Source organism: Melanostigma gelatinosum (genome assembly GCF_949748355.1).
Source record: "Melanostigma gelatinosum genome assembly, chromosome: 16".
Lineage (NCBI taxonomy): Eukaryota > Metazoa > Chordata > Actinopteri > Perciformes > Zoarcidae > Melanostigma > Melanostigma gelatinosum.
The window spans coordinates 24,474,128-24,487,530 of NC_136649.1; the positions used below are offsets into that span (position 1 = coordinate 24,474,128).

At 41.8% G+C, this 13,403-nt stretch overlaps 1 protein-coding gene across 1 annotated transcript in view; it reads left to right on the forward strand.

The window, feature by feature from the left end:
* mipol1 (mirror-image polydactyly 1) overlaps positions 1-13,403 on the forward strand; it is a gene marked incomplete at its 5' end in the record, with an annotated part of 49,265 nt that overhangs the window by 20,845 nt on the left and 15,017 nt on the right. Inside the window, 5 exons of the mRNA XM_079286841.1 lie at positions 3,096-3,204; positions 4,100-4,205; positions 4,721-4,847; positions 9,329-9,362; positions 11,509-11,679. Coding sequence (XP_079142967.1) covers positions 3,096-3,204; positions 4,100-4,205; positions 4,721-4,847; positions 9,329-9,362; positions 11,509-11,679 — 547 coding nt within the window. The remainder of the gene's footprint in view (positions 1-3,095; positions 3,205-4,099; positions 4,206-4,720; positions 4,848-9,328; positions 9,363-11,508; positions 11,680-13,403) is intronic.

The following is a 13,403-nucleotide window of genomic DNA, read 5'->3' on the forward strand; positions in this document are numbered from 1 at the left end:
GCTGTAGATAAATATTCATGTCATGTCTGTGTGTGGACTCTGGGCTTTATTCAGTGTACAAAGAAGTACAAGTATCAGTGTTTCACACTCACAGATACTCAGAGGAGTCCTGTAACCTTGGCAGTGTTTCCTGTCCCTTACGTAGAGGCTCCGCAGGTTTGAGTCCCAATCAGAGGACTCCACGTCTGTTATTACATAAGACTCATGTGTTAAAAGTGATGATGTCTTTAAGCATGTTGGTAATCTAGGACAGTGATTCTCAACTGGTGGGTCACGGACCCGTTTTCAGTGGGTCGCGGGCCTTTGCCTGAAAAGAAAAAAGTGATTTTATTTTGAAGGCCATTTTTTATGCAGCGGAATTATTCCAGCATTTACAGCACTTGTTCAGCGGTGCAGGAAAAACACCGACCAATGCGTTGTGAATCACATCACGTGATGAAGCTCAGCCAATCAAATATGAGTATTCTGACAAGTTTCCTGACTCAGTGAGATGTTCACACACTGTGACACACGGGGAGAGACGAGGACACAGAGACAGAGCAGGACTGTTGAGTGTCAGATGTGAAAGTCAAATCATAGGACGATCTCCAAAAGAGAGAAATGTCCAGAGAGACCAGAGTCACTAGACTCTGACTGGACAGACTCATAGAGGTGAATTCTTCAAACACTACTTTCTCTTTTTAGAAGATGAGAAAAATATAACATTGTGTCTTCTTCACTTCAAGCTGAATGAACTGAATTTAAAGCTGCAGGACAATTCAGTGAAATTCATTTTTCTAAAATGAATTTCGTTACATAATTTATTTTTTAATCCAGACGTTATTTTACTTGAAATGAGAAGAACATGTATTCATGTATTTCTATGTATTTATAATCCATCCAGTTAAATTTGAAAAATTTGAATAATATTTGTTAAAATATAATTGATGTGTACTTTCTTTATTTGATTTGACAGTTGACTACACAGAGATGTTACTACGACTAGACTTCTTGAATATAGATATACCCAAATTTTATATATATATATATATATATATATATATATATATATATATATATATATATATATATATAGGGGTGATGGTGGGTCCCCACAGCAGACCAGTTGAGAACCACTGATCTAGGATATCCCGTTACCAAAACTCAACATCTGCCAAATAATACTGTGGGTGGAGTTTGTGAATAATGTGGGTGGAGTTTATGAATAATGTGGGTGGAGTTTGTGAATAATGTGGGTGGAGTTTGTGAATAATGTGGGTGGTGTTTATGAATAATGTGGGTGGAGTTTGTGAATAATGTGGGTGGTGTTTATGAATAATATGGGTGGAGTTTATGAATAATGTGGGTGGTGTTTATGAATAATGTGGGTGGAGTTTATGAATGATTGTGGGTGGAGTTTATGAATAATGTGGGTGGTGTTTATGAATAATGTGGGTGGAGTTTATGAATAATGTGGGTGGAGTTTGTGAATAATGTGGGTGGAGTTTGTGAGTACTGTGGGTGGAGTTTATGAATAATGTGGGTGGAGTTTGTGAATAATGTGGGTGGGGTTTGTGAGTAATGTGGGTGGAGTTTGTGAGTACTGTGGGTGGAGTTTATGAATACTGTGGGTGGAGTTTGTGAATACTGTGGGTGGTGTTTGTGAATAATGTAGGTGGAGTTTGTGAGTAATGTGGGTGGGGTTTGTGAGTAATGTGGGTGGAGTTTGTGAGTAATGTGGGTGGAGTGTGTGAATAATGTGGGTGGAGTTTGTGAATAATGTGGGTGGGGTTTATGAATACTGTGGGTGGGGTTTATGAATACTGTGGGTGGGGTTTGTGAGTAATGTGGGTGGGGTTTGTGAGTAATGTGGGTGGAGTTTGTGAGTAATGTGGGTGGAGTTTGTGAGTAATGTGGGTGATGTTTGTGAATAATGTGGGTGATGTTTATGAATAATGTGGGTGATGTTTATGAATAATGTGGGTGGAGTTTGTGAATAATGTGGGTGATGTTTATGAATAATGTGGGTGATGTTTATGAATAATGTGGGTGGAGTTTGTGAATAATGTGGGTGGTGTTTGTGAGTAATGTGGGTGGTGTTTGTGAGTAATGTGGGTGATGTTTGTGAATAATGTGGGTGGAGTTTGTGAGTAATGTGGGTGGAGTTTGTGAATAATGTGGGTGATGTTTGTGAATAATGTGGGTGGTGTTTGTGAGTAATGTGGGTGGTGTTTGTGAGTAATGTGGGTGGGGTTTGTGAGTAATGTGGGTGGAGTGTGTGAATAATGTGGGTGGAGTTTGTGAATAATGTGGGTGGGGTTTATGAATACTGTGGGTGGGGTTTATGAATACTGTGGGTGGGGTTTGTGAGTAATGTGGGTGGGGTTTGTGAGTAATGTGGGTGGAGTGTGTGAATAATGTGGGTGGAGTTTGTGAATAATGTGGGTGGGGTTTATGAATACTGTGGGTGGGGTTTGTGAGTAATGTGGGTGGGGTTTGTGAGTAATGTGGGTGGAGTTTGTGAGTAATGTGGGTGGAGTTTGTGAGTAATGTGGGTGATGTTTGTGAGTAATGTGGGTGATGTTTGTGAATAATGTGGGTGATGTTTATGAATAATGTGGGTGATGTTTATGAATAATGTGGGTGGAGTTTGTGAATAATGTGGGTGATGTTTGTGAATAATGTGGGTGGTGTTTGTGAGTAATGTGGGTGGTGTTTGTGAGTAATGTGGGTGGGGTTTGTGAGTAATGTGGGTGGAGTTTATTTCATCTTTGAATTTTATAACTCGAACGTTACCATGTTTATATTTTAGTCGGGTACACAAAGCACTAAAGAGCATTTCTGAGCCTCACATGCACTCGCATGTACGAACACGCACACTCACATGCACTAACACGCACACTCACATGCATGCTCACATGCACCAGATCCAGGAGAAGAGACGACATTCTCTGCTCAGATTTCTTAATAATAATTATGTGATGAGATATTAATGTTCTGAATACAGAAGCTTTAATATGTTGAAGTGCTGAGATACCTGATCAGTATGTACTTGATGTACTTGTTACTTCATGTACTTGTTACTTCATGTACTCTGTTACTGTTGTCTCCTCCAGCTCTCATCAGGACGTCATGTTTGGACCAATCACAGCGACTTTTGATCGAGACAAAAACGTCTCGTTTTTACTGAAAGAGATCGACAATCTGAGAGAGATCAACCAAAAGGTACATGTACACACTTATTTATATGTATATATATATATATACACACTTACATATGTATCAACATACAGATACACACTTATATATGTATATATACACTCATATAAACTTAGCACAAAAAGTAAGGAGATTAGTGTTTGGTCGATTACTTCTCTATTGTAACGATGCTTCTTGGGAATGAATGTGATACCGTTGGAAAGCCTGTTTATTTACCTTTCAAACGGTGCCCCATTCATAAGGAACATGCATTTGTAGGATGAGCAGCACAGCTGAGTATGTGGGTTGCGCCCATGAAAAACTTACCAAATCTTCTCTGCCAAACAGCTTATCCAGCTGTTGCTGTTGACTCTTGTTTTGAGCTTCGGGGAGCTCCAGGTACCCCCAGGTGCTGGTTGTCAGCACCTGTGAGCATGGGACCTGCTCCAGTGGTCAGTAGGTGTCTGCTCCACGATTGACTGATCTGGATAGGCCCGTGCGATAGGGAAACTTCAAGCTGGCATTCTGCAAAACCAAGTTGCGGCATTATTTGTAGTGAGCCCGAGCACCATCTCCAAACTGAAGGCCAAGTTCCACATAACGGGGGATGTCAGAGACAAAGTATATATATACATATATACATATATATATATATATATATATATATATATATATACATATATATATATATATATATATATATATATACATATACATATATATATATATATACATATATATATATATATATATATATATATATATACATATACATATATATATATATATATATATATATATATATATATATATATATATATATATATATATATATATATATATATATATATATATATATATACACGTATATAATATATATTCACACTGGTATAGCGAGCTACTAACACCAGACTGTTTTCAGCTGCAGGAGGAGCTGGTCCAGAAGGAGAAGGAGCTGCAAATAAGGGAGGTGGAGGAGGAGCTGAGGGAGGAGCAGAGGGAGGCTCGAGGCTGGGAGAGACCTGCAGGTGAGGAGGAGGAAGAGGAGGAGGAGGTGTATGTTGCAGTTTACTCTCCTCTTAATCAGATCTAATCCAACCTCGACTTCTTAAATATTTAAATATTTTTCATGCACACTGTTTAATACCAACACACACACACACACACACACACACGCTGTAATGAAACAGTAACGAGGTGACAGTTAACGAGGCAGTTGTTGGTTTAACAGAACAGTGTGTGTGTGTGTGTGTTTAACAAACGATGTAATATTGATTTAACAGAGCTGAGTGTGTGTGTGTGTGTGTGTGTGTCACTTTAATCCAGCAGGATTATCACAGAAACAGGAAGTCTCCATCCACCACATTTTTGGTGTTTGTATGAAAATACAACAGCAGAAATATATCAATAATATTTATTAAACATGTTTAAGTTATTGATGTCAGGGAAATGAAATAGAACAAACAACATCAAAGCGTCCATATATAAGATCATAACCATATAAAAACGTGAATGATGTCTCCTCGTCTCCTCGTCTCCTCAGCCGTGTTGGAGGAGGTGTTAGCTGCTCAGAAGGACAGAGATCAGGCTCTGATGTCACGCCTCCTGCTGGCCAATGAGGAGAGAGACGAGGCTCTTCTTCGTGCACGTCAAGTGCTGCAGGCCGCTGAGTATGTGCACACACACATCTTCCTCCTCCTCTTCCTCCCCCTCTTCCTCCTCCTTTCCCTCTTCCTCCCCCTCCTCCCCCTCCTCTTCCTCCTCCCCCTCCTCTTCCACCTCCTTCTCCTCCTCTTCATTGTTCACCTCCTCAGTCTCGTTAAGAGCTGTGAAACAAGCTCTCATCCTCCAAAATAGAGCAGAAAATCTAATTACATCTACCCCCCCAGGATGAGAGGGTAATTGATATTGGAGGCCACAGTCCTTTTTATGAGGGACGGAATATGGAGGAGCATGTTCCATCTGTCAGGAGTGTGTGTGTGTGTGTGTGTGTGTGTGTGTGTGTGTGTGTGTGTGTGTGTGTGTGTGTGTGTGTGTGTGTGTGTGTGTGTGTGTGTGTGTGTGTGTGTGTGTGTGTGTGTGTGTGTGTGTGTGTGTGTGTGTTTTTCTAATAGAAAGAGGCGTCCTGTTTTACCTCTGTAAATGTGTGTGTTTGTGTGTTTCGGGCTGAAGTGTGTGTATGAATAATGTGAAGCTGCTTCACTGTGTGTGTGTTTGTGTGTGTGTTTTCTTCTCTCTTTTGGACATTTTATTCATCATTTGCATTGATCAACCAGTGACATTTGAGAATTTCATCAATTAATCTGCCTATTTATTTACCAATTAAGCGATTCATTATTTCTTCCTGAAAACTGAGATACAGAGACAGATGAGACACATGGAATACATGAGACACATGGAATACATGAGACACATGGAATACATGAGACACATGGAATACATGAGACACATGGAATACATGGAATACATGAGACACATGGAATACATGAGATACATGGAATACATGAGACACATGGAATACATGAGACACATGGAATACATGAGACACATGGAATACATGAGACACATGAGATACATGGAATACATGAGATACATGGAATACATGAGACACATGGAATACATGAGACACATGGAATACATGAGACACATGGAATACATGGAATACATGAGATACATGGAATACATGAGATACATGGAATACATGAGATACATGGAATACATGAGACACATGGAATACATGAGACACATGGAATACTTGAGACACATGGAATACATGAGATACATGAGACACATGGAAAACATGCGACACATGGAATACATGAGACACATGGAATACATGCGACACATGGAAAACATGAGATACATGGAATACATGAGATACATGGAATACATGAGACACATGGAATACATGAGACACATGGAATACATGAGATACATGGAATACATGAGACACATGGAATACATGAGATACATGGAATACATGAGACACATGGAATACATGAGAGACATGAGACACATGGAAAACATGCGACACATGGAAAACATGAGATACATGAGACACATGGAATACATGAGATACATGGAATACAAGAGACACATGGAAAACATGAGACACATGGAATACATGAGACACATGGAATACATGAGACACATGGAATACATGAGACACATGGAAAACATGCGACACATGGAAAACATGCGACACATGAGATACATGAGACACATGGAATACATGAGACACATGGAAAACATGCGACACATGAGACACATGGAGTACATGAAACATGCAACACATGGAAAACATGAGATACATGAGACACATGGAATACATGAGACACATGGAATACATGAGACACATGGAATACATGAGATACAGAGACACATGGAATACATGAGATACATGGAATACATGAGATACATGGAATACATGAGATACATGGAATACATGAGACACATGGAATACATGAGACACATGGAAAACATGAGACACATGGAAAACATGCGATACATGGAAACATGAGACACATGAGACACATGGAATACATGAGACACATGGAATACATGAGACACATGGAATACATGAGACACATGGAAAACATGCGACACATGAGATACATGAGATACATGAGATACATGGAATACATGAGACACATGAGACACATGGAATACATGAGACACATGAGACACATGGAATACATGAGACACATGGAATACATGAGACACATGGAATACATGAGACACATGGAATACATGAGACACATGGAATACATGAGACACATGGAATACATGAGATACATGGAATACATGAGACACATGGAAAACATGAGACACATGAGATACATAGACACATGGAATACATGAGACACATGAGATACAGAGACACATGGGATACATGAGATACATAACACATGGAATACATGAGATACATGGAATACATGAGACACATGAGATACATGAGACACATGAGATACAGAGACACATGGAAAACATGAGATACATAGACACATGGGATACATGAGATACATGAGATACATGAGACACATGAGATACATGAGACACATGAGATACAGAGACACATGGAAAACATGAGATACATGAGATACATAGACACATGGAAAACATGAGATACATGAGATACATGAGACACATGAGATACATGAGACACAAGAGATACAGAGATACATGAGACACATGAGATACATGAGATACATGAGACACATGAGATACATGAGATACATGAGATACAGAGACACATGGAATACATGAGCTACATGACACATGAGATACATGAGATACATAAATCCGAACCAGTCCTAACTATAAACCTGAACCAGCCCTAACTATAAACCTGAACCAGCCCTAACTATAAACCTGAACCAGTCCTAACTATAAACCTGAACCAGCCCTAACTATAAACCTGAACCAGCCCTAACTATAAACCTGAACCAGTCCTAACTATAAACCTGAACCAGCCCTAACAATAAACCTGAACCAGCCCTAACTATAAACCTGAACCAGCCCTAACTATAAACCTGAACCAGTCCTAACTATAAACCTGAACCAGCCCTAACTATAAACCTGAACCAGCCCTAACTATAAACCTGAACCAGCCCTAACTATAAACCTGAACCAGCCCTAACAATAAACCTGAACCAGCCCTAACTATAAACCTGAACCAGCCATAACTATAAACCTGAACCAGTCCTAACTATAAACCTGAACCAGCCCTAACTATAAACCTGAACCAGCCCTAACTATAAACCTGAACCAGTCCTAACTATAAACCTGAACCAGCCCTAACTATAAACCTGAACCAGCCCTAACAATAAACCTGAACCAGCCCTAACTATAAACCTGAACCAGCCCTAACTATAAACCTGAACCAGCCCTAACTATAAACCTGAACCAGTCCTAACTATAAACCTGAATCAGCCCTAACTATAAACCTGAACCAGCCCTAACTATAAACCTGAACCAGCCCTAACTATAAACCTGAACCAGCCCTAACTATAGACCTGAACCAGCCCTAACTATAAACCGAACCAGTCCTAACTATAAACCTGAACCAGCCCTAACTATAGACCTGAACCAGCCCTAACTATAAACCGAACCAGTCCTAACTATAAACCTGAACCAGCCCTAACTATAAACCTGAACCAGCCCTAACTATAAACCTGAACCAGCCATAACTATAAACCTGAACCAGCCCTAACTATAGACCTGAACCAGCCCTAACTATAAACCTGAACCAGTCCTAACTATAAACCTGAACCAGCCCTAACTATAAACCTGAACCAGCCCTAACTATAAACCTGAACCAGCCCTAACTATAAACCTGAACCAGCCCTAACTATAAAGTCTTAAGCATAGTCTTAAATGTGGTGGGTGTGGTTTGTTTACCATAAAGACAGACGGTTGTTTGCCTTAAACATAAAGTTTGTTTATCATAATCATAAAGTGCGTTTACCCTACACGCAAACTGTAAACCTCCTCTTCTTGGATGCTGTTGGTGTTTCTGTGATCATGTGTGTGCGTGTGTGTGTGTGGGCATGTTAATGAGGCCCGATCCGGGCTGAGCCGGGCTGGATGGCCGTAAGCTCGGTGTTAGAGGAGCTTTATTGGAGGCGGCCGGTCTTTCATTACCTGCTGTTCCCTGCAGAGCGGAGCCGCCTCGGCCACCTTATTACAGTTTATTACACAAAAACAGCGGCAGGCTAAATGAAAAGAGCTTCCCGAGAGGAGCAGCAGAAGACCAGCTGGTTAGCAGCTCTTCGTCCTCCATCATGGTTGTCTGGGTTAAAATCACAGAGTTTCAGCTGGACTTCAGGGAGACAAACTCCAAATTACTGACTGACGGCTGCTGCAGCCGCCGAGCTCCGGTCATCTAACAGGCTGCTGCTCCAGGTTTAATATGGTCAGAGGGTGAGACTACAGGAGGGTGAGACTACAGGAGGGCGAGACTACAGGAGGGCGAGACTACGGGAGGGCGAGATATATCTATATATCGATATAGATATATCTATATAGATGTATCCATATAGATATAGATATATCTCCCGGAGCTGAGCCGACGGTGTGAATGTGATAGAATGTGAATCGCTCTGGATAAAGTCTGCTCAGTGACTGTGATGTAATATGTTTTCTCTCTCAGGCTGGAGGATGTTCCTCTGGAGGATCCTGACATGGTATAAAAACATTGTTTCTATTCATTAACATGTATTACATACATGTATTAATAATATATATTATGATATATATGTATTAACATAAATTCTATATGTGTATTAACATATATGATAGATATTTTGCCTCTTTACAGACTCCAGTGGATTTGAAACTCATCAGTCAACATGTGGTTGAAGTTTAGACTTTCAGCTTTAATTCAATGGATAAAACCAAAATATCACAATTAGCCATTTTTACACAGTCATCACATGTTCAAACGTAATTGGAGAAACTAACATAATTGTGAATAGAATCATTATTTTGAATCCTTTGTAGTCAATGACTGCCGGACGTCTGGCTCCATAGACATCTCTTCAGAAAGTGAAGAGCTGCTCACTGGGGCTGAGATCAGGTGACTGACTCGGCCATTGAAGAATATTCCTTTGATATAAGAAGCTCTTGGGTTGTGTTCACAGTATGTTTTAGGTCATAATCCATCTGCACTGTGAAGCTCCATCCAATCAGTTTTGCAGCATGAGGCTGAATCTGAGCAGATAGTTTAGCCCTAAACACCTCAGAACTCATCCTGCTGCTTCAATCAGCTGTGACATCATCAATGAACACCAGTGACCCGGTTCCATTGGCAGCCACACTTCTCTCTTTCATCATTCTGGTACAAGTTCATCTTGGTTTCATCTCTCCAAAGAATCTTGTTCCCAACTGGTCAGTCTTTGTCAGATGTTTTCTGGCCAAGTCTAATCGGCCTTCCTGTTCTTCAGTGTTACCAGAGGTTCTCACCTTGTGGGGAACCCTCTGTATCTAGATGCATGAAGGCGTCTCTTGATTGTAGACTTTACCAATGGCACGCCTACCTCCTCCAGTCTTCTTGACTCCAGTAGATGTTATATAGGGGTTTTCTTCACCAAGGTAAGAGTTCTGCGATCATCCACTTTAGATGTGTCTTCCGTGGTCTTCTGGGCCTTCTGGTGTTGGTGAGCTTGCCAGTGAAGTCCTTTTAAGAAAGTACCGAACTGTTGATTTGGTCAAACCTAATGTTTGTGCAGTCCGACTGATGGTTTAAGTGTTTCCAGCCTAACAATGGCCTCCTTCACTTGCATCGACACCTTTTTGGTTTCCTGCTGAGAGTTCCATGGACCAGCTGCCAACTGCAAATATAACATTTTGAATCCTATTGTCTGCATCATTTGTCATGAAATAGTGACCGAACCGACCACATCTGGCCATGAAGCCGTTTGTCAGACAATTGTCCAATTACTTTTGAGCCTCTGAAAATGTGGGAGTCTGTATAAAAGTGGCCGTAATTCCAAAACGCTTCATGTGATATTTTGGTTTTATCCATTGAATTAAAGCTGAAAGTCTACACTTCAACCACATAGTGACTGATTAGTTTAAATCCATTGGAGTCTGTAAAAAGGCAAAATTAGAAAAATTGTGTAACAGTCAAGCGAAGGAGTTCAAGTATCTCGGGGTCTTGTTCAGAGTGAGGGTAAGATGGAGCGGGAGGTCGGCAGGCGGATCGGTGCGGCTGCAGCAGTAAAGCAGGCGCTGCACCGGACCGTCTTGGTGAAGAGGGAGCTGAGCCGGAAGGCAAAGCTCTCAATGTACCACTCGGTCTACCTTCCTACCCTCACCTATGGTCACCAACTCTGGGTCGTGACCGGAAGGACGAGGTCGCGCCTACAAGCGGCCGACATGAGCTTCCTCCTGTGGGTGGCCGGGCTCAGCCTTAGAGATCGGGTCAGGAGCTCGGTCATCAGGAGGGAGCTCGGAGTCGAGCCGCTACTCCTTCACGTCAAAAGGAGTCAGCTGAGGTGGTTCAGCATCTAATCAGGATGCCTCCTGGACGCCTCCCACTGGAGGTTTTCCAGGCACGTCCAACTGGGAAGAGACCCGGGGAAGACCCAGAACACGCTGGAGGGACTACATCTCCCAGCTGGCCTGAACGCCTCGGGATCCCCCACAATGAGCTGGAACATGTTGGGGGGAGAGGGAGGTCTGGGTCGGCCTGCTGGGCCTGCTGCCACCGCGACCCGACCCCGGATAAGCGGAGGAGGATGGACGGTGTCACAGTCCAAATACTTCTGGCCCGGACTGTATGTATTCAGCCCCGTTATTGATCTGATGGGTTCTTTGTTCTTTGATCAGGACGTTGATCGGCTTCTACGGTCTGTCTGTGACTCTGACTCCGTCCATGAAGTCCAGAGGTTCGGCTCTGTTCTGGTCCAACATCTACTGTTGGCAAGGCAACGGAGAAATTACATCACCGCTGAGGAGATGAAGGCTGTGCTGGAGGAGAGGGACAGGTCTGTGGTCAAGGTGAGTCTGTCTGTCTGTCTGTGGACCTGTCTGAGGGTCACACAGGTCCACACTTCAAGTATTTGTCGTTTCAATTTGAACATGAATATTTAGAATGGTGAGAAAATACAAATATTGACATCAGCTGTGTGTGTGTGTGTGTGTGTGTGTGTGTGTGTGTGTGTGTGTGTGTGTGTGTGTGTGTGTGTGCGTGTGCGTGTGAGCGTGCGAGTAGGGTTTCTTGGGCTCAGTAAGGGAATTCTTCATTCTTTCAGCCGGCATGAAGTCGACTTGATGAGAATGCGTTTTCTTCACTTTTGCAATCAAATACTTTCGCTTTCTTTTCCAAGAAGCGAAACACAACATGAATGAAAAGTCTTTGTTGGTCCAGTGAAGTTGAAACTGTTGCCCAGGCCTTTCTTTTAGAAGCAGCAACGTTGTGTCCTTGCCTCCTTACTTGCTAATTGAATCGCGTGGAACGGCGATGCGTTCAGGCGCGCTCAGTGGTTTTGTAAGTTGGTTGCATCTGGTCGTAAAACCAGAAGTCCGCCTCGGCATCCTCGGCCTCGTCCAATGAGAGCAGCGCCGAGCTCTCTCCACCAAACTCCCTCAGACGGCCACGTGTGACTGGTTTTATTGGGGGTTTGCTCTATTTCTACCCAGACCAGGTCCCTGAAGGAACACAGAGACCCCTTTGGTCCCAACACAACCTTTAAAATGACTTCTTACGGTGTTTCAACAGGAAACCTTCTTGAGCTTTCAGTCACATCACATGGTCTTCAGCTCCTTACTGAAGTATTATTGTTATGAAGGTCTTTTCTTCCACGTTGCTGGAGAATAAAATTGATTATTTTCCAGGAATACTATGTTACTGTAGTTTGTTTCATGTATTTGTATGAACTGAATTGATTATTATATGAATTGGTTAGTACATTCATTGATTAATTGGTTCGTAGATTAATCGATTCGTCGATTGACAGAATAATCATTTTTGATAACAGATGAAACTTATTTTCTGCTTTTCTTTGTTGTATTTAAAACTGAATATAGTTGCGTATTTGTATATATAGTATAATCTATCTTAAATCTTAGTTAAGGTGTGTTGTGGTTTGATCAGGTGAATATTGATCCATAATCGATAAGTGGAGATGAGCTTCAGAGGTGGAAGATGAGTTGAAGGAATCCTCGTCTGCTCCTCTGATTATTATCTGAGTTCACTTCACAGACGTTATTACACAAACCTGCAGAGTCCAGGATTCATTACCCACAATGCATCTGGATTCATATGCCGCTCTCTGTGGGAGGATGAAGGGGGGGAGGAAAAGATGAGAAGTGAGACTGATGGAAGGATGACAGACAGGAGGGGGGGGGCCTCCTTTTAGGTGAAAAAAACAACAATCTGATGAGAAACCTGTTTGAGTTGTCAGCTAATATGAAAAACTCAATTATTGACATCAATGAGATCGAGGACCAATAACCAAACTATAAACTAAGTCTCATCACTAGTGTTCCCTCACAATGTCAACAGTCAAAGTACTACCACACATCCAGAGTGAACTGAAGGTTTGATATCAGCTGTTATCACAAACACATGAAGACATGACCCACACACAGCTGCTCCAAGCAGCTAGAACAGAGTATTCAATAACAACGATCAATCAGCTCATATCTGAACTCACTACTGTACGTCCATGAGCACGCTCTCTAACATCGTGTGTGTGCTAGAGGCGAGAGAACAGCTCAGA